Source organism: Mastacembelus armatus, chromosome 24 (assembly GCF_900324485.2).
Source record: "Mastacembelus armatus chromosome 24, fMasArm1.2, whole genome shotgun sequence".
NCBI classification, from domain to species: Eukaryota; Metazoa; Chordata; class Actinopteri; order Synbranchiformes; family Mastacembelidae; genus Mastacembelus; species Mastacembelus armatus.
In genome coordinates, this window is record NC_046656.1 from 20,469,320 (window position 1) to 20,489,377 (window position 20,058).

The 20,058-nt window shown below is 42.6% G+C and overlaps 4 protein-coding genes across 5 annotated transcripts; 2 read left to right on the forward strand and 2 right to left on the reverse strand.

The window, feature by feature from the left end:
- Window positions 1-206: 206 nt before the first annotated feature.
- Window positions 207-10,249, reverse strand: flvcr1 (FLVCR choline and heme transporter 1). The gene is made up of 10 exons (XM_026318390.2): window positions 9,517-10,249; window positions 9,096-9,240; window positions 7,465-7,605; window positions 7,067-7,134; window positions 6,201-6,304; window positions 5,502-5,612; window positions 4,981-5,086; window positions 4,554-4,665; window positions 4,401-4,468; window positions 207-3,477 (listed from the first exon to the last, which is right to left on the reverse strand). The coding sequence occupies exons 1-10, from the start codon at window positions 10,222-10,224 to the stop codon at window positions 3,379-3,381; spliced, it is 1,662 nt and encodes a 553-aa protein (XP_026174175.1). The 5' UTR covers window positions 10,225-10,249; the 3' UTR covers window positions 207-3,378.
- spata45 (spermatogenesis associated 45) lies at window positions 9,834-12,564 on the forward strand. 2 transcript variants are annotated; one of them, XM_026318397.2, is made up of 3 exons: window positions 9,834-9,942; window positions 11,535-11,895; window positions 12,379-12,564. In XM_026318397.2, exons 2-3 carry the CDS (start codon window positions 11,655-11,657, stop codon window positions 12,396-12,398), a joined length of 261 nt encoding a protein of 86 aa, XP_026174182.1. In that variant the 5' UTR covers window positions 9,834-9,942; window positions 11,535-11,654; the 3' UTR covers window positions 12,399-12,564. The 2 variants fall into 2 exon arrangements, with proteins under 2 accessions (XP_026174182.1, XP_026174184.1); XM_026318399.2 differs by lacking the exon at window positions 9,834-9,942 and adding an exon at window positions 10,406-10,543.
- tatdn3 (TatD DNase domain containing 3) lies at window positions 12,547-16,664 on the reverse strand. Its single transcript, XM_026318395.2, has 10 exons — window positions 16,459-16,664; window positions 16,156-16,188; window positions 15,908-15,981; window positions 15,391-15,475; window positions 14,746-14,808; window positions 13,796-13,905; window positions 13,343-13,398; window positions 13,151-13,263; window positions 12,802-12,882; window positions 12,547-12,713 (listed from the first exon to the last, which is right to left on the reverse strand). The coding sequence occupies exons 1-10, from the start codon at window positions 16,513-16,515 to the stop codon at window positions 12,579-12,581; spliced, it is 807 nt and encodes a 268-aa protein (XP_026174180.1). The 5' UTR covers window positions 16,516-16,664; the 3' UTR covers window positions 12,547-12,578.
- Window positions 16,665-16,681: 17 nt separating this feature from the next.
- Window positions 16,682-18,329, forward strand: nsl1 (NSL1 component of MIS12 kinetochore complex). The gene is made up of 6 exons (XM_026318396.2): window positions 16,682-16,867; window positions 16,982-17,054; window positions 17,149-17,276; window positions 17,383-17,437; window positions 17,600-17,667; window positions 17,756-18,329. Exons 1-6 carry the CDS (start codon window positions 16,700-16,702, stop codon window positions 18,008-18,010), a joined length of 747 nt encoding a protein of 248 aa, XP_026174181.1. The 5' UTR covers window positions 16,682-16,699; the 3' UTR covers window positions 18,011-18,329.
- Window positions 18,330-20,058: the final 1,729 nt, after the last annotated feature.

A 20,058-nucleotide genomic window follows, 5' to 3' on the forward strand; every position in this document is an offset into this window, starting at 1 on the left:
AAACATGTAACGCAGAACATTTTTGAAAAGACAGTAACATTTGCTGGAAATGTAGTTCGGTTATATTCTTCTGCACTGCCCAGACCAGCGTTAATTATACATGTCCCTACTGCTGATGTGTCATATACACTACAATACTTTAACATGCCAAAACCTTTCTTGTTATATTACTGACAGAAAGTTTATACTTTGTATAACGTAAGATACATAAAAAAGACAATAGGAGCAATTACCTTTGCACTGAAGCACAAAAGTGAGGATTAATACGAGCAGAGCCATTTTCTGCTGATGTTCTTTTTGTTTCTGACACAGAAGTTTACAGCAAGAAAACTGTCTGTGGTGGTTGAGTTTCTCAGGAAGGACTGTGTGACACAGCATTACTCACCACCCAGTCTGTCAAAAATAAAACGAGATTATCTCTGTAGGTGTCTGCATGTGCACATCTTTCAAATATCACCAGTCACGCTCGACGACACTGTAGCACATTTTTTCATTCATGGATATTTATGTGTAGAAAGTCACAAAGAAACTGTGCACTGTTTCAAATATCATTACACAATCATCTGTTCTATAAGGAACAATGAACAGCATTACTGAGGGGATATTTCCTTATTTAGATGGGCTTCTGTCAGATACAGTATAGAAACTGTAGTCAAGTAAAATGGGAATAAATGAAGCCAAACATGAGAAAAACATGAAAACATTAAAAGCTGCTTGAGTAAAATCATTTATTGTTCAGTGTTGCTTGGTTTGAACAGAAACATGTCATCTGCATATAAGGGGTTTCCTGTATTTATGACAGCAAACAACAATGAACCTTTATTTGGTGTAGTTTGGTGTGTCATAACATTTACATCATAGGCTGCCGGAAATACTACAGGAACAAATACGCAGCACTACGTCCTCCTGTTTAAGTAATGTCTGCTAAAAACTACAATATTCAGCTGTTTTATGACTTCCTTTTGTAGTTTTGGTCTTATTGTCTCAGTAGGAACCAAATGGACCCCATCTGAGTGCAACAACAGAGAAGGCAAGTCAGAAAATACTGCTGGTTTTGGTCAAATGCAAAGATTAGTTTCATGGATAAGGTAGAACCAGGAGAGGGGAGAGCATCATGGATGACTTCAAAAAATGATTTGACTCAGCAGCAGTACTGCAACACAGATTTTAAACATCTTTAAAAGTATGTCATGAAATGTGTGACACCATCTCAAATAAGTTGTTTTTTTTCCATACCAGATAACCATATATAACTAACCTTTTCAATATTTTAAGAAATTCTATTTGCTGGAAATTAATCACAAATTAATAAATACGCTAAAATAAAATGTCAGTGCTGTATAAAAAGTTCCTGTTATAAAAATTACAGAAGAAACATTAACTCTTCAAACATTCCTACAGTTCTGCAGAGACTTAAAAATACATATCACTAAATAAACATCTTTAACAAAAAAGAAATGAAGCAAAAGATTTTAAGTGGTTTGCAGACATGCCATGTAAGAAAACTAAAGGGTAGTACAAATATAGTCTCCAATGCTGCACAGTCAATGCCAGTTTCCTAAAATAAGAGTTCAATGCTGTTTCTTTGATGATTAACTTTAAATGTGACTGATGCTTTAGTCTTAAAGATGTTGCAGAGTGTAACTGCTGAAACAGAAAACAAGTTAGCTGACATGAAGCTTAAAAAAATAGAAATTCTCAAGTGTAATTAATGTAAAGCTGTATATAAGTACAGTAGTTGAGTAAATGCACACTGGTTTAAAAAAGTTTAAAAATCAAATCAAAGTACAAATAATTACCTACGTTCATATACAAGTTAAAATACTTTTGAGTCATAAATAGGAAAAGAAAACTACAAATGCAAAAGTCCTACAAGTCAATGATGTGACAGAAATAAGAGGTGGATTCATTTAAATATCAATTAGCATCTTCTTGTCACAGAACTTAAAACCTTTGTGCTTCTCCTGCCCACACCACAAGAAGGCACTATGCTCCCAACAGGCCTCTCAGACATCAGACCATCAGTGAAACCAAGCACTGGACTATAAAACTGGGCATGTTTCTTATTGTGCACTAAAGATTCTGTTTGGTCCACAGAGGTTTGTGCAGGAAAACACATCGTGGTGTCATGAAGTCATTGTGCATATTGAACATATTCTATTTTCCATAATGTAATTATTTTCTTTAACCCTATTAATCAGAGCCAAATTAAGGGTTTTTCACAATAAAGTCCGTAACTTTCCTCCATTGTTCCACTGCTGGAACTTAATGTGATAGCATCTATTTCATAGTCATATTTAGAAAGATTTTAATGGATAAAAGAAATTAAAAACTGACCCTTAGATAAAAGTTCTGAGTTATTTGCCATGTACTATTAACATTAATTGGTGAAACAGTAGCAAATACGGTCACCACTGCCCTCCACCTTCCCTCAGCTCCATCTGCTCCTGTGTGATGTTGAATCAACAGACGGAAAAGGAGGAAAAACCTGCGAGGGTTTCCAGCAGCTGATTAGACACAGCTGTGTATGATGTATTTACTTCTATGTATTTTTAATTAGGCCGTACAATACTTATTATGAGGTCATTGGTGATGAAGTCACACCATGCAGAATCATCTGCAGCTGTAGTCTGAAATGAAAACTAAACGACAAGTTTATGTCAAGTATCCAAATCCAAAGCAGCTTGAGAACAGTTTTCAGTGTGACCATCAAACGTCCTCCAACACAACCACTTTAAAAAAGTACTAAATACAGCATTAACAGCAGAACGTACTCTACAACAGGAACCCAGATCATGGAAAACATGATTCAAGTAAACTCAGGAAATGTTGGCCCTTTGCCACAGGTACAAAACAGAACTGCTCCCCTAGACACCTGGAGACTGACAGGACTCACAAGAATATTTAGTTTGACTACAAACCTTGTGATGAGGACCCACTGTCTTAGAAACAGGATTTACATAGAGTAACCAAACTCAGAGCGTCATGCTTCACCTGCTATACAAATAAAGTGCAGTGGAGCTTCTTCCCCCGTGTCGTCGCTTGCAAAGGTTTTTACCGACCTATGACAAGCTGTCCAGGAGGAAACCCAGACTTCTGTAAACTGGAGGTAACGACTCTTCTTTCCAAATGTTTAGGAGCTCATGATCTTTCTGCAGAGGAAGGTTGGGTGAAGTTTTAACCAGCTCCCATCGTGCTGTCCCAGTCACCCCCCTACCAGGCCTGAATCCAATGTGTACCATCTTGACTCCAATCCAGAGCTTCTAGTTTTCTAATTACTGAGGGGATTATTCTTGGCAATAAACCTCAACTGCACCTTTAAGTACGTCACAGTGTGGCGCCGCAGGAACGCCAGGGCGAGTCAGGGACGTGGCAGGTTCACAGTGAGGTTTCACGGGAGAAGCTGAACGAGGGATCCAGCTTGAACTCGTTAGTTTTCTCTTCTGAAGGACAGTCCCCAGGACACTCTGTAGGAAGCTGGGAGCAAGGAAGAAAAACAGATTTAGACAGTCATCAGACAAAAACTCGGGCATTTGTTACGCTTTAGAATAATAATAAATGAATCAGACATCAACAGGGAGTGAGTCTTGCAGAGGCTAATAATAAAATCAGCTTGATTAAATACATGAACCTCATGTTGAGCTGTTACTGACATTTGTGAGATTGGAAACAGACCATGTAGAACCAAAATCCTTAATGTGAGGAGACTCCAGTCCAGATTAAAAATACCACCAGGTGGCACCAAAGTGAAGCCAAATTAAAATCCAGCACAACAGGATTTAAAAAGTGCAGAGCAGATAAGTTAAGACATCAGGAAACATAATTAACATTATTCTGTCTCATTGTTTGTTTGTAAACCTCAAAATTGTTTGTGTGATCTCTTAGGAGCCACTGAGCTGAGGAAGAAGAGGATGTAGTTGATGAAGAGCCTCCTCTGAAGATGGTGGGAATAAAGACTGACAGCACAGCGCCAAGACAGAATAATGGCCTGGCACGTTTGAAAGGAGCTTTGCAGGGAACCTTCAGAAACTGTTAAAGACAATCAGCTGGTGGGCGAGATTCAAGAAGACACAGGATTTTATAGCTCTGTCCGTTTGGAGGACAATTTATATGGCGCCGAAGCAGAGAGGGAAACTGAAAAGAGACTGTGTTCAGGGAAAACAGAAGATGGTTCAAGAATCTGTCACTTCGCGGGACACCAGAGGAGAGACTAAATTCTGTCGTCTCTAAAGAGCAACGAACAGAGACACAAACGGAAGAGAGAGAGAAGGAAAAGAAAATGGTAGAGCAATGTAGCAGGAAACACATTTAGGAACATATAAAGGCCAGCTTTCAAACATTCATTGGTAAAATCTGAGAAAATCTTTGTTCAATTCATTTGTGTAGGAGTTTAAACTTACAGCCTGCAGGTGGTTGCTGTCTATTCCCATGTTGATGTTGTGTCTTTTCAATTCTGACTTGATTAAGGCTGAAACAAACAGCAAACACCGACTATGACATTTCTAAAATTTGACATGATGTGCACAAATAAACACGTGTTCCCACATGCCTACCAGTGAGCAGCACTCCAAGAACAATCCAAGCGCAGAGGAAGAGGTTTCCAGCCAGAGGATTGTAATCAGTGGTCAGTTTGCCCTGAACCAGAGTGAAGATGATCCCAAATATCTGCACAAAAATCACACACACACACACACATTACAGAGTTGCAGAAAGAGTCTCAGTGCATAGTTGAACATCATCCAAATGATTAAAAGCGTCTCTTCAGGAGGTTCCTACTGACTGATCAACTGAGCAGACTGCAAAAAAAAGAGCTTACACAGTTTTCTCTAAATTCAGCTGATTCTTGATGCCAATAAAATGTCATTTATTTCTTTCAACTCTTTTCACTGTTTCTACCATCTGCTGTCACCACAGACTGGACACTGTATCCTCATAATCTGAGCTGTTAAGCACCAGCAGATCTTCACCAGACTCTGATACCTGAGCAAAAGCATTAAGGAGTCCTGACGAGGTTCCTTCAGACTCCGGGTAGGTGATCTCCACCCCGAACTCAAAGCCCAGAGGCAGGTAACCGGTCATGAAGAACCTGAAACACAGACGTCACACACAGTCACAGTGAGCACAGAGTTTGGAGACTGAATAAGCTGGTGTATTTAAATCTGTACTCTGCAGCCTTCACTGGTTCCTTAAGACATTGACACAAACAAAGTGTACAAGGCCAGAATAAAGCTAACATTTAATAACACACAGCTGAGCCTGCAGCAGAACAAAGATTTCACTGCCATGTGAAAACTGCCATTCACTGCCACCCCCACCCCCACCACACACACACACTTCTCCTCCCCCAGCTATGAAGGGCAAACGCTGGGATAATATGACCCAGTGCAGCCTGGAAACAGAAAGTAGCTATGTAGAGTCCACAAAACACAAACATGACACAATGTGGTTTAACCACAGATATTTCAGTGTAAGATTCAGCGACTGGGGCCAAACATACATACCCAAGGAATCCAGCAGTGAAGAAGACCAAGTAGATGTTGTCGAGGTTCAGGGTGAAGGTAAAGACCACCATGCCCAGAAATGACAGGATGTACACGGCCAGAGTGGTCATCCTGAGAAAACAGCAGCACAAACACAACAAGCACCTCACTCTTTTAATAATGTTCATTCACAACCGTAAGCAGAGATATTATTCTTTTTACTTTGTCATCAGCCTCTGCAGGGAATCTGTGCTTCCTTTGGCTTTACTGATAAAACCCATGAAGACGTTTCAGTGGAGTGTAGCTGACGTCATGTGGTGCGGCCCGACGGCTGTGGGTGGCGTCAGGTTTGAATTTCTCTTAATTCCCTCTAAGCTGATTGTCTCAGGTTTCATCTCAGTGCATCTACCCTCCCAGGTAAAACAACTGTTTTGTGAATCTGAGTTTTATAAAACAGTGCAGATGTTACATTATGTGGACAAAAGTATGTGGACATGCACATATGTGGGCTTGTATTTCAAAGTTTGCGCCTTAATACAGCGTAAGTGTAATGTTAGGTGTCCACATAATTCTGGACATTTGTAGCTAGATTTTCTGCACTGAGATGTGCACTGGTAATATAACAAACTCATGAATGGCGGCTTTTAATAACATAACAAATCAAAGAAGAAACTAGCTTGAAATTAACTGTTGGGAGGAGACTGTGTCGGTGTTGCCTACTTGTACGTCTTTGTGTGGTCCAGCCACAGGCCACAGAGGATGGAGCCGACCATCCCGGCCACGACCAGGGTCAAACCAATTCTCCCAGCATTCAACTCCTGTTTCTGAAGAGAGGAGAGAGGAGGAGAGTCTTAGCGGGAACAAACAGCTGACTCAATTAGGCTCATCAAATCTCTGCAGAAACAGAAACGTGGGCGCTTACAGGTGAACCACAGGCCAGTCACATGTTCTCTAAGTGTATGGTGAGGGTTATTGGCTGGGGGCAGTCAGGGATTTAAAGTGTTTCTATTGGGAGAGAGCTGTAAAGTCATCTGACAGCTCAGCAGAAAGACAAAGAGGTTTATAAGTTCATGTGAAGGTGAACATCTCTCAGCATGTGTGTGTAAACTGAACATCATCCTTACTGTCTGTGTGCGACGGAAAAACAGAAGTGTTTTAGAGAGTAGGACTGGAGCAGTTCCTCTCTATTGTTGTGCTTCTCGTGCACAATGACGTGCTTCTTTGTGTGTGTGTGTGTGTGTGTGCTGACAGTGTTATGGTGGGCAGCAGGCATGCGTGAAAGCAGCTAACGAACTCAGAGCCACAGACAATAAACCCACGTCTCATCAAAGCCATCAGCCGTTTCTCTGTTCTCTCCTCTAAAGACCTCTCTTCATCTCTTTCTGTCCAGAAACCACTCAGCGCCCATCCCCAGGTTTTGTGCACATTTTAAACTTGACTGGGCAGAACACATTTACAAAAAAAAAAAAAAAACCTGAACACTACAAAAACAGTCTGAGCTTAGCTGACGATCGGGAGAATGCTTAGATTGTAATGTGTGTGTTAATACATGAGGAGTTTCTTTTCTTTCACTGGGCATGATTTACCTCGTAGCAGGCCATGATCATCTGGCTGAGAAGTGTTGACACAGAGTAGAAGGACCCGGTCATTATACCTGCAGAAACAGCAGGTACAGTCAGTCTAATCCCTACAGGCCTTCTCTTTACATTTAACACAGTACAGAGGGCTGCACGTGTTTGCAGCAGCTACTATACTAATAAAATAAAAGTACAATGGCCAGTACACAGCAGAGGGATATTAATGTTTTTGTGGAAGTAGTGGCAGCAGTAATAGAAACTGTAACAGAAACCAATAAGAACTGGTTTCCCCACATCTTAGTCATCTCTCTAAAAAAAAGAACTGTCCACATGGTCTGTGAGAACTGAGATTTGGTTACTCTTTGAAAATATAAAATGAACCCATGAATGTTCCTACTTGTACCTACCATAGCTGATAAGCAGAAGGACAAAAGCTTTGTTCTTCATGAGGTTGAAGATGGACTGCGTGTAGGAGTAATCCCCTGGAGGAGAGTCTGTTAGGACAGCCTGGGCCTGGCTGGGAGGGAGGGGAGGATGGTCCTTTATCACTGCAGAAACCACAGGAACAGTCAAGTGAACACCCACTGCAGGCTGATCCTCCACTTCCTGACAATCTTTCATCCACATTTTTACCTTCTGAACAGACCAGTCAGTCTGTCTGAGGCTGCTTCATTACACTTTTTTAAATTTACAGGGGACATGAACTATACGAGCTGCAGGTTAGACAGGGACACCCTGCTCATTATTAATGAGGCAGGTCTGATATGCTCCTCCTAGTGGTTAGTGTGTCTGGAGGGTACGATGGTTTTTATCACCAGTGTTTAGCTTGAAATTATAACTTTATCTAGCTTGCAGATGATTTTGCTCTACAAACACACCTGCAGGAACACCTGTGTGAAACAGAGATAGTGCATTTGCATTTCATTGGCTGTTTAAAACCACAGCTTGAATAATCTGTGTTTGCATATTGTGTCATAGCTGCTCAAAGCTGACGTGTCTATCACACACTGGCATTAAACAGCCTTTAAACATAAACGCACAACTCTGTCCATCTCACTGAAACCTGGTTCAACACTGGGCAAAGAGGGGAAACGTTCAGGAGTCACAAATAAAAACGAGGTCTTCTTTAGGATAGTTTAGTACCTGAACCTGTGGGTTTGTTTACAGGCTCAAAATGGACAGAAAGAACTTGTTTTGGAAACACATCAGTCTGTTTTTGAGTTAAGAAATGCAGACTTCCCACTCTGAACAACACAAACTGGTTTGAACAACAATAGAAAAGGGAGTGGAAGGACAAAATGCCAGAGGGCAAATATACAACGTGTATTTAAGACAAAGATGTCACAGGTCCTCAGCTGGCAGCTTCATTAAACAGTTGACTGAGTGTGAAGAAGTGACTCCAGGTTGCTGGCCAATAAATGGAAAAGATTTAAGATGGGCAAATGAACACAGACACTGGGGGGAAAGAGCTGTGGACCGATGAGTCCAGGTTTGAGGTCTATGAACCAAACACAAGCACATCTGTGAGACCATAGGTCAAACATGGTGGAACAGTATGAGGGTCTGGGGGTGAGCTGCTGTAGGAGAAGCTTGATTGTCTGGTACAGAAGAAGAGCCCATCCCATAAATCTGTGTCTTAAGGTCAACTCCCTGAATCCACACCACAGCACCAGGTCAGTGTGTGCATCAAGACCTGATCTCTGACCTGCAGGGAGAGGCCTAGCACTCCTGCTACGCCCACGACTAACTCCACTGTTTCTCTCTCCAAAACAAATATCCATTATCTGCATCGCTTGTCCTGCACAGGGCCGAAACCAGTCACTGCTGAGACTGGGTCAGAGGCAGGGGTCCCCCCTGGACAGGTCACTGATGGGTTTCAAACCAGGAACCTTCTTGCTGTGAGGCAACAGAGCTAACCACTTATCCACCGCGCTGCACCCGTATAATCATATTTTTCCTTAAAACAAAACAGCATCAACTGGAGACACATGGTAAACATGTGCTACATCCCATAATACAGGGCAGTGTTTGAGCGTACCTATGAAGGTGAGGATGAACAGACCCGTGGAGATGCCAGCAGTGCCATAGAACATGATGCTGATGTTGTGGCCCATCAGCTGAATGTCATCAGGCGTGTAGGGAACCAAAACTGGGGGCAACAGGAAGCCTATGGCTGTTCCCAGCTGGGGGCGAGAGACATATGGACACACACACACACACAGAGAGAGAGAGAAATATTTAATAACTGTTATTGCTGTTTTTACACTGTGTGTTATGTTGCACATTAAAAATGAGGTGAGAACATTATTATCATCAATAAATCCCATAATAATCTGCAGTTATGGAGTCAGTCCGGTGTGTTGTAGGTTATTGTGCTGACTCTTCCTATAATCTATAAGATAAAACCACGTCACGAATCAATAATCTATCAATAACCTGTGTTTCGTGCACACGCTCACCTGGTTCCCGAGCACGGCCGTGGCGCACGCCGTGGACACTTCCCGGGGTCCGAACCACACCGAGGCGACGCGGGACGGCAGGCCGAGGATGAACACCTGCGCCACGGAGCAGATGACCTGCGCGGTCATGGTGACCCCGAACAGTTCGGGGCTCCCGCTGCCGCACTTTATCCACGCTCCGGCGCAGTTGAGACCGGAGCCGAGCAGGGCCGTGAGCCGCAGACCTTTCCGGTCCAGCAGCCAGGTGGCCGGGAAGATGAGCGGCACGTAGGCGACCATGTAGACGATGGAGAGCCAGTCCACGCTGGAGCTGGACACGCCGTAGTACTGGGTGAACACGCTGGTGATGATGCTGTACTGGATCCACTGGAAGGCGTTCACCAGGGAGTACAGGCTGAACACGGCGAGCACGGCGAACCGGCGCAGGTACAGCTTAGTCTCCAGCTTCTTGGCTCCCTCCTCCAGCGCCTCCTCCTCTCCTCCTGCTGCTCCTGCTCCTCCGTTGGGGAGCATCGCTTCTCTTTCATCCGGCGGCACCTCCTTCTCCGGCTCCAGGTCGGGGTCTGCCTCCTCAGCCCCGCCAGGCGTGGCGGCTCCGTATCTCACGGCGGCTCCGTCCGGTTCGGGACCTTTCATCCCGACCGTGACGTCGTCAGGTGCGCCGGTATCCGCGCGCAGATGCTCCTGCACGAGGTCACCGGCGACCATGATGTGCGGTTTTGTCTCGGTCGGTGGCGCGATGCCAGCCAGAAGCGAAACAGGAAGAAGGAAACGCAAAGCTGAGCGGTTTCCTCATTCGGTTGTCAGCGGATGCTGCGACGATGCTCCGCGCACGATGAGCCAGACCCGAGACGGACGGTGAGACTGTCCACTTTAACGCGCCAGACCCGCTCCGGTGAGGTCCCCCCTCTCCATCTGTGCCGCCCGGTGCGTCTCTGCGTCTTTTTGTTCCGCCGACGCTGACACGGCCCTTCCGACGCGCCTGAGCCAATAGAAGAGCAGCTGCAGCTCCACAGCACAAATAAATGTAATATATGTAATATACGTTCACTCCCTGGGTGTTTGTCTGTTATACTAAGGTACAAATACACGTTGGCTCTATTTAAATACTACATTTCATAAATGCTCTCTAATACTGCAAACTAAAACTTGATAATTACACCTTTATTACAGTACTGCAGTAAGAGTACAAATACCACAGTGTATAAATCCTCTGTTCAGAGTCAAAGTCCTGTTTTCTAAATGTTACTGCAGTAAAAGTACAGAAGTATCCAGAGTAAAAGTACTCATTGAGAAGAATGGCCCATTTCACATGAATGTTAACTACCTTATATACTTCTAATATGAAGTACTTCACATACTGCTGGGTAGCTGACGTTAACTACCTTATATACTTCTAATTTGAAGTACTTCACATACTGCTGGGTAGCTGACGTTAACTACCTTATATACTTCTAATTTGAAGTACTTCACATACTGCTGGGTAGCTTCCTCAAAGTTTGAGGATTAGACTGTACTTTGTATGAAGATGTTTATACCATTGATTGTTTTTGGTTATTGATCAGCTAAAGGCACAAATAAAATGACCAAACCTCCTTAACTCCTGGTCTGCCTGGTCCCCTGAGCCAGTCCATATGCTCAGGACTTTATCTGCTCTAATCCTAATCATCGTTTGACCCAGACTCCACTGCAGCAGGCAGGTGATCCACACCGACTACACACAACTTGAACCGACTCATCAGTAAATGTGCAAAAACAACCAACAGGTTGTGAGGTCTCACTCTGCCTCAGTTTCCTGTCACTAGTAAGAAAAGAGAATTTGCAGCCAGAACACTGGACACACACTTCAACAAAATTACATGTTTCATGATTCATGTTTCAGGAGCAGAACTTGAGTGTGTCAGTCTCTTATATGTTACATCCTCACATATGACACAGATGGACTATTACATGATATTCTGGGATCCACTTGGGTTATAACTTTGGACTGACTCACAAACTGTTTATGTTCTTGACAGAGTGACCCATCTTGCCAAATATAAAGTATCTTTGGCATGCTCAGGTGTCCCACTGCTGTGGAAATGTGAGCAACAAATAGTGAATAATTTAGAAAAGCAAAAACACCATCACCTCCAACCATGGCTGGAGCTGAGGAACAGGCTCATCTGGAGCTGAACTTGCGGAGGGAAACTTGGTGTCAGGTGGAGATGAGCCCCCGGCAGTCCTGGGAGAGGACGGAGAGGAGGCACTATCGGAGTCACCTGCGGACCAGCCCGGTCCTCCTGACTGCTCTGACGGCCGGAGCCCAGCGCAGGGCAGCCGGCCCCGAGTGGCCTCCCCCCGCCAGGCTGCCAGAGAGAAGGCACTTCGAGCAAAGCTGTAAGATATCAGTGTACCAGCACCGCCTTCAAGAGGTTTTATAACGAGCTCAGTACTTTTCAAAAGTTCAAGTTAGTTTTCACTGTGAACTGCGTTTAGAATTGAAGCATTTAACATGTTAACATGCTTCATTTAAAGGTTTATACTCATAGGAAGATGTGTTTTATTCATTCCAAGTGTTTTAATCACAGTATATTGTCATTTCCTATTCGTTTATACAGCAGCCTGCACTTACACCTTTAATAGACACTTATATCTGTGTAAAGTGTGGGGCACTGTGAATCTAGTTGTTTAGTTCACACATATCAGGAAATGTTTCCATGCAGCAATACATTTTGTTTCAAACAGTCCATGCACACAAACAAATGCTGCAACATATTTTCAGATCAAGGTCATTTGTGTCGTTAAGATGAACGTCATCCATCCATTGTTTGCTGCTACAGACTGAACCTTTTGTCTGTGATGTGTTTCTTTCTCTTACAGATCAATCAAACCTGGTTTAGACGGTTTCAACAAGACAAGACCCCACAGGCTGCTACAACCAATACCACACATTCATTTGATGGAATAAATTAAAAACTGTCAGCCACAGCAACACCTTGAGCTTAATTCTTGTATAAAATCCAATAGTCATTAAGATAAACCCTTCATGATTCAGGTTTGACCACGTGTGTGTGGGTGTGTTAGCGCCTGTCGGCCTTGGGGAAAAGTCTGTATGCGTTTTGTGCTGTGGCGAGTTGAACGGCGTGCGGCGACAGACCTTTGACGTCAGCGATGTACCGGCAGGACAGGCCGATGTTACTGGGCTCGTTCCTCACCTGCAGGACAGAAAAACACAGGAAGGCATGAAAACATCTGGAGAGTAGCTGTGCAAATGTGATGGATTTCTAATAAGGTGAAACTTACATGTTTGTCGATCCCCAGTGCCGGAGAGTCGGTTTCAAGACAGATGTGTTCCAATGGGATCTGCTTGATCAGTTTGTCTCTCTGGATGGAAGCATTAAAATTCACTCTGTTATCCTGGTTCCTCTCACAGTCCAAGCAGTCTAACACTAGAACTTATGATTTTACAATGGACGTCACCACTGCTGCCATTTTTTACCCATAGTGCATTACTTGTCAATGAGAACATGATGTAGTTCATCTGTGTATTTTATAGAACTGCAGTTAAGCTAAAGTTCAGTTCAAGTATCACAGATTTGGCATTTTCCATGTTATCCTACCCATAAATGCAGAAGTGTCTCTTTACACCTACTTGTTGGTTCCGGCCGACAGCAGGTGGGAAGGAGAAGAGGTAACCAGCCTTTACTGCTTCCAGAGCAACCGAAGGCTTCCCCGCAAAGTTATGAAGCAGAGCTCGGCTTATACCTGAACAAAGGTTAGAAAGTTATGACCTTTGCCTGATTCTTGTGCAGCTGTGCAAATCTCACAAAAAAAAAACACCGACCTTGTTCTCTCATGGTCTCTATTGTGACCTTGGCAGCCGATCGTGAGTGAACGTTTCTGAGCAGAAAGCAAGAAAAAGGGTCAGCATCAGCACTGCAATAATATTTTTTGGTAAATAATGATAATTCTATTTGTTTTGCACTAACATGATTTTGACTTGCTTGTCTGCTTTATTTACTGTTTTTTTTTTCCTATTAGCATTAACTGTCCCCACTCTATCCCTGTGTGTGGTGAGTGCTGCTTTAATCATAATAATCACATGGAGGTCTGTCTGCAGCCTCTTCTCTAATCACTGTTGTGCTTCATTGATCATTGATCTCATACAGATGCTAGAATGCAGCTGCACCACAGCACCCGACAGCTGATCTCATCAGTTACCTCAGTGACTGTATTTTAGTGGACAGAAATATTTCTAGTCTAGTCTCATGTGTCTACTCTGTCCTGTGGTGCTCACACAGGCAGGTCCAGGTCCTTGGCAATGTTGAGCTGCGCGATGAAGACAGTCATCTGGTCGTCTCTGTCCTGCTGCGTGGGCGCACACCACGGAGTGAAGTCCAAACCAATCTAGAACAAAAAGTAAACAAAGACAATCAGACTCATCAAAACCCAAGAGCCACTGGTACACAAAGCCTCAGTTTGGTTTAGCTGCAGGTTTGACCTTTGATAAAATGCCAAAATGCTCTGACGAGTTCAGAACAAGTTCTTTTGCAACTTGGACAGAAAACCTTTCAGAAAGAAAAGTCATGGAAGAATTTGTTTATATGCCGGAAAAAAAAAAAAACATGTCCAGTGTTTTTCTACATGACTTTTCCTTTCAAATATGCAAACGTCCTTTCCACAGACCTAACTATTGCATAGTTGTCAAAGCATTTAGGTCTCAATAAGTCAGCTGAAAGCAGTAAACTCCCAGTTAAATTATCTATGGTCCTCATTTTCTAACAAAAGTTAGACTGAAGCGATTCTGCAGCAGGAGAAGCTGCAGATAGAAGAGGGTGTGGGAAAGTGCTGACAAACTCAAACTGTAGATGCCGAAGCTCATCCACACAAATAAGAGTCATGGATACAGGAGCCTGGGACTGCTGACTTAGACCTGTGATGCCTGAAACCTGCTCTGAAAAACACACATTCCTCAGCAGGAGGAGGTCGAGGGCTCTGCAGCTCAACAGAGGATGAAGGGCAAGCGTGTCAGTGTATGAGAGAGTGTGTGACCGAATATTCATTAACTTTTCCTAGCAAGAAAGATCAAGAGGTGATCTGGGAATTTACCAAAGCCATACGAAAGTTAGGATTTGTTAGTCTGACGGTGTAAGTGTGGTGTGTTATTCCTGTAGTGGAATGAATGAAGGGGTTAGAAATAGCCTTAGTTTAAGTTGTACAAGTAGAAACCTGTGTGAGTGAATGTACCTCTCCAACAGCTACAAGCTGTTCTCTGTGTTTGTAGAACAACGGCAGTGCAGCATCCAGATCCTGTGAAAAATACACAAGAGCTGCAGATAAATACTGATGCTAAAGCTACCTCAGACTTAACCACACCATGGTTTGTGGTATAAATATCAAGCCAAGGGCATTGTACAGCTAAGGACTGTGGATTTATTTTTAAATTTAAAAAGTCAAGTAGATGATCATTTCATAGATAAGAATTAGACTTTTTTTGTAATTATTTTTAGGATTTTCTCATCAAAACCCAAGAGCCAAAGGTGCACTGTGGACATACAAGTAATGTTTTTTTGTTTTACAGTAAACTGCGGTGAAGAGAGTTTCCATGCAGCAGCAAAGTTGAGTTTACATTTATAAAAATGGATGAAACTGATCTGCTTCTTTAAAAATGAAACCTGAATTTGATTCCACATCACAGCCTAGTGTTTCTGTTGTGATAGGTAAGCTATATAAACTACAGCCTGTGAATTCTAGTACTGTCAATAATGGCTTAACAGAAAAAACACCCTCCCTCCCTGTGTCTCCCAGTGGATACAGTTACTCTCCTCAATGTGTCTGAATGGATTAATAAAAATAATCACATGATGAACGCAGAGCCGATTGTTTTACTACCTGAGGCTTCACGCATCGCTGCTCAGGGCCGATGCCACTCTGCAACGGATGGATGCCAAAACACGGAGCCACCAGATCTGGAAAACTGTAAGACAAAGAATCCGACGGATACATCCACAATAAACATGAGGCTGTCAAGCTGAGAGCAGCTGTGTGGGACAATGTACACATTCCCATTCTTAAACTGTGTGTAAAATAAACATTGTGCAGCTGTATAGCTTAGGATTTAGCCATGTGCTGTGTTAAGATCTTATGTGAAATGGACACATTTCACATAAAAGGAAGATCATTGTTCCTGCCCTGTCAGGGGTAGAACTTTACTAAAAGCTTTTATTACAGAGAAAAGTGTAATGCAAATACTTCCACCAAAGTTGTTCTCCTTGGCTTTTTATGTATCTATGAGCTCAGTCCTCCCTTTCTCAATAAAAAACACACCACAGAAAGTAAAGGTTGTGACACTGTATGTACAGAATAAATGTCTGAGGACTTATTACAAAAACACTGAACACATACAAACCGTTGTTGCAGCTGAAGAAGTCTGTTAAACTCTCTGACTTCTTCTGTAACTGTGACCAGAGTCTTCACCCCGGCCTACACACACACACGCACACACACCTATTGATTTCAGTCACATTAATCATATTGATCAGTCCTACAATAAACTTTAGAGACTGTAAAGATTCACTCGTGTAGCAACTTCTCAGTTCAATTCCCTATAGTAGTCTGATAAAGTCACTAGTGTTGTATTGTCTGATGATAACTGACCCCTTTGGTCCTCAGGATCACATCCTCCACATCCTGAAAACAGATAAATAAGTTTATTATTTGTTTGCACATTGATAAGACAAATAAATAAATTCAACATGTAAGGAGCCCTGCAGCAAGTGACACAATAGTTTTTTGGGACTGTTAATGATAAACACTGGGTGTTAAAACGAGTAACTGTGATGTTAATTCACAGTGTATATACTTTAAAGTGGCCTATAACCAGTGTGTTAGTCTCAATACTTTAAGAATTAACATTTAAGGTTTTAATGTTAATACATTTCTTGTCTAAAATCAACCTACCTCCTCAAACTCACGGGCTGCTATATGACAGTGACAGTCTACGAAGCCATACTCCATTAAAAATCAAAACAATCTGAATAATACGAAGAGAAAACGCGATATTTAAGCTAACAGCCAGAAAAACCCACTTCGGGCCTACCGTGTTGTTTCTCGTGGGGCATCTTTAGCGGTCGGACCAGGAAGGTACAACGTCAGTTCCGGTTTGCGTCAAAAACAACGTAAACAAAAGTTGGCGGCAAAGATGGAGTCAGTGTGTGAACCAAACCAGGAATACAGAGTCCAGGTGACTTCGAAAAAACAAGTGACGGAGCAGATAAACAAATACAAAGACGTTTTGAAGACGGCGCTGGACGGACAGCTCGACGTCACAGCAGAGACGAAGGAGGTTTTAGTGCAGGAGCTGCTGACGGTGGGTTGGTCGGACTGTTTACGTCGCAGCACCTGTAAACAGCTTCGTAAACAGTTTGATAAAGTCCGAGCTTTGTGACTGACACCGAGTCTGAAAGTCTGTTTGTGTCCGCAGAGCTTCGAGACAGCTGTTCAGGCCAACGTGCTGGTGAATGGGCAGCCATGGGACGAGGCGCCAGATGTCGAAGGCGAGTTCACAGGGTTAAACTAATAATTATTCAACTATTATTAATAGATTATTATTATTATTAGGGTGACTAACTGCTCTGACCTTCTCCACAGAGGATGAGACTGATCTGGAAATCCTGCTGGATGACACCATTGTTGAGACCACCAGGCTGCGCAGCACCTGCCCCAGGCAGATCCTGCCTCATGTGGTCCACACCCTTAAGGCTGAGCGTAAACTCAAGGTGGGTGTTGCAGTCAGCTTTTGACAGGGTTTGGTATATTTATAGTGAATCCTGTTACTCTTTCAGTTTCAGCTACAGCACAATAACTAACACCTGCTGTTTTTAGGGGCTGTATGAGCTCGCAGTCAAACCCCAAGAGGTGGTTAAAGACCCGGATCAAGGTACTTATTGTAACTAACTAACAACAATCAACAAGCCTGATTGTTTTTGAGGTTCTTTAATTTATTTACAAGAAATTCTCCACATGATTCTTGTTGTATGTAGAGCAGACGAACTGAATCAGACAATTTGCAGAGTAACCCTACTGCTGTGTGTTTCCCCAGAGAACATCATGAATGAACTGACAGCAGCAGCTCCCGGGATGGTGAAACACGCCATCCAGGTTATAAAGGTAACACACCAAGCGCGTCAATATTTATCTGTAAATGCAGATTTTGTAGGTGACTCTTTTACTAACACTTTTTTTTTTTTCTGTGCAGTCAATCAACACACTGCAGAAACAAGCTGAAGGCCTCCGTGAGATCCTCAACACGAAACCGAGTCTCACCACCACGGAGATCCACAGAGACCTGTTCAGCTGCATCGACCAGTCGGACGCTCCTCTGCCTCATATTGGTGCAGCTATGACACACAGGCAGCCAATCCAGAGAGCCTTAGAGAAAGCAGCTACAAACTGCTACGTTCCACTCGCCAAGAAACCTCGTCACCCGGTGGAAGAGGTCAAACCAGAGTGATGCCTCCTACAGGAGCACCACAGAACAAGGAAGATGTAAAGGACTAATGTGTTAATGGACAATTAAAAATGATAAGACCAAGCTGAAGAACCAGTGATGTGGGACAAAAAGAAACACTGGTGTTATGACAGAAAAATATTATATATGACAACTCATGTCAAACTACCAACATTCGCAAACCATCACAGTCTTGTCTGTGTTAGAAGTTAGTTTCTCAATTTTAAGTCAAAAGTTTTACAGAGTATTTTGCCACTGAGCCCAACACCTGTGAAATGACTAAAATAATAAAGTCGTCAGAGCTAGTCTGAATCAGATGAAACTGTAAAAGTGCCTGTGTCCTCACTCCAGTTCTCTCTCTGTTCATATTGTGAACAAATAAATGTCCACAGATTTTGTTTTAACGCAGAAAAGCTTGACAGATAGGAGAAATGAACAATAATCAACTCATCAGCATGGTAAAAAAAAATCAAAACATAACTTACCAAGTCTCAGACAAAACAATCCACTGCAGTGAATCAGGCAATAATCCCTAATAACCTACAGGTGGGAAGGTGAGTAATCGTCCCCTTTTGTCCCATCATGCAATGCTCTCATCGACTGGCAGCCCAGTTTGTCTGCGTGGTGTAATGTGCCAGGAAACCTCTGGAGGGCGCTGTTCCCCTTGACCAGAGAGACGTGGTGATGCAGCAGGTGTTAGGTGCTGCCTAGTGAAGCGCGCCCCCTGCTGATGTGATTTGACTCACAAGCCGAAATTAAGATCTGTATATATATATATATATATATATATATATATATATATATATATATATATATATATATTCCCACTAAAATAAAAGTAAATAAATAAAAAGGAAGTCATACTGTTTGTGTGGTTGTAGAATCTGTTGAGTCAGACCCAATAACCATAATAAAAATGTGTACCATAACTTTATTTGTAGTATTACACTATATCAACAGAAATGTGACATTATTTAGAACATATTTTTTTGCTGAGCTTGAAATGATTTTTTAATCAGCCAACGTGTATAAAAACTACAGTAATTAAAGTCAGTATTGTGGTAACTGATGATGAAAACTGCAAAAAAAACCTCAAGTATGTCATAAGTTTCTTGTGTGTTCGACCGACACCGTTAGGGAACAAAGTCATGATGGGATATTATGTCATATTATGGCATTGAGGTCCTATTGATGCTACAAACGTGTCACCGTGGATCCGTAAACTCTGTTTCACCTGCATGAGACTAGAAATCTGTGGCTTGGTTGCGTTGGTGGAAGCTCACTGACAGTTACACTTCTCCACTCTGACCACAATCACATCAGACTTCATGGTTTTACAACATGTTCTCTTTCGTTTTTCCTTCCTCTTCCTCATATAGGTCAGTGAAGAGTTAATTTCAATGCAGAAGGTTCTGACGCAGACTAACTGTGACGGACTGAAGTGGAACTGAAGTGTTTCACGGCTGCAGATGTCTGGAACCTGGACGTTATATACGTGTATGAATACATAAATAAAAGAAGAATTGAAATATGCAGAGAAGCACTTCAGACACAACAGGCTGCAGCATGGAAAAACACTTAACTACCATAAGGTCATAAAATAATCATTATAATGAATCTTTGCTGTTAGATGTTATGAGGTGACAAATAATCTTTATATACAACAACTGTGGTTTGTGAACTGATTAGAAAATCAAAATGCAACTTGATAAATGGGCTAAAATCATATTTATTGCAAACGATAGAATATTTTGTCGCCTGGGTGGTTAGAAGAGTCTGAGGAGTCCAGGAATGACCTTTCAAACTTTTGCAAGGGCTGTTAAAAGAACCGTCTGTATTTATACTAAGCTGTTAGGTAAATGGGTGTATTGTTCATCTGTCCAAATACCTTTGGCCGTGCAGCATATGTCACACGTGTCACATTAATAAAGTCATGATTGGTGCTGCCTGAAACATTAAGTGTTGCCCTTTTCACCCTAAACATGATGAAAAGACCAAACACTTCTGTTTTGTAAGAAGAAACTTTTGGTGATGATCCAGCAAAAGGTCAG

Coding starts and splice junctions, on each gene's coding strand:
- tatdn3 (XM_026318395.2), bottom strand. CDS start 16,515: ATGGAGTATGGCTTCGTAGACTGTCACTGTCATATAGCAGCCCGTGAG. Junction 14,809..15,390: donor AGCGATGCGTGAAGCCTCAG/GTAGTAAAACAA, acceptor TATTTTTCACAG/GATCTGGATGCTGCACTGCC. Junction 12,714..12,801: donor CACTGGGGATCGACAAACAT/GTAAGTTTCACC, acceptor TCTGTCCTGCAG/GTGAGGAACGAGCCCAGTAA.
- nsl1 (XM_026318396.2), top strand. CDS start 16,700: ATGGAGTCAGTGTGTGAACCAAACCAGGAATACAGAGTCCAGGTGACT. Junction 16,868..16,981: donor TAGTGCAGGAGCTGCTGACG/GTGGGTTGGTCG, acceptor TTGTGTCCGCAG/AGCTTCGAGACAGCTGTTCA. Junction 17,668..17,755: donor ACGCCATCCAGGTTATAAAG/GTAACACACCAA, acceptor TTTTCTGTGCAG/TCAATCAACACACTGCAGAA.
- flvcr1 (XM_026318390.2), bottom strand. CDS start 10,224: ATGGTCGCCGGTGACCTCGTGCAGGAGCATCTGCGCGCGGATACCGGC. Junction 4,666..4,980: donor TCCTTAATGCTTTTGCTCAG/GTATCAGAGTCT, acceptor ATTTTTGTGCAG/ATATTTGGGATCATCTTCAC. Junction 4,469..4,553: donor TCTTGGAGTGCTGCTCACTG/GTAGGCATGTGG, acceptor TGTTTGTTTCAG/CCTTAATCAAGTCAGAATTG.
- spata45 (XM_026318397.2), top strand. CDS start 11,655: ATGGCTGGAGCTGAGGAACAGGCTCATCTGGAGCTGAACTTGCGGAGG. Junction 11,896..12,378: donor AAGGCACTTCGAGCAAAGCT/GTAAGATATCAG, acceptor TTTCTCTTACAG/ATCAATCAAACCTGGTTTAG.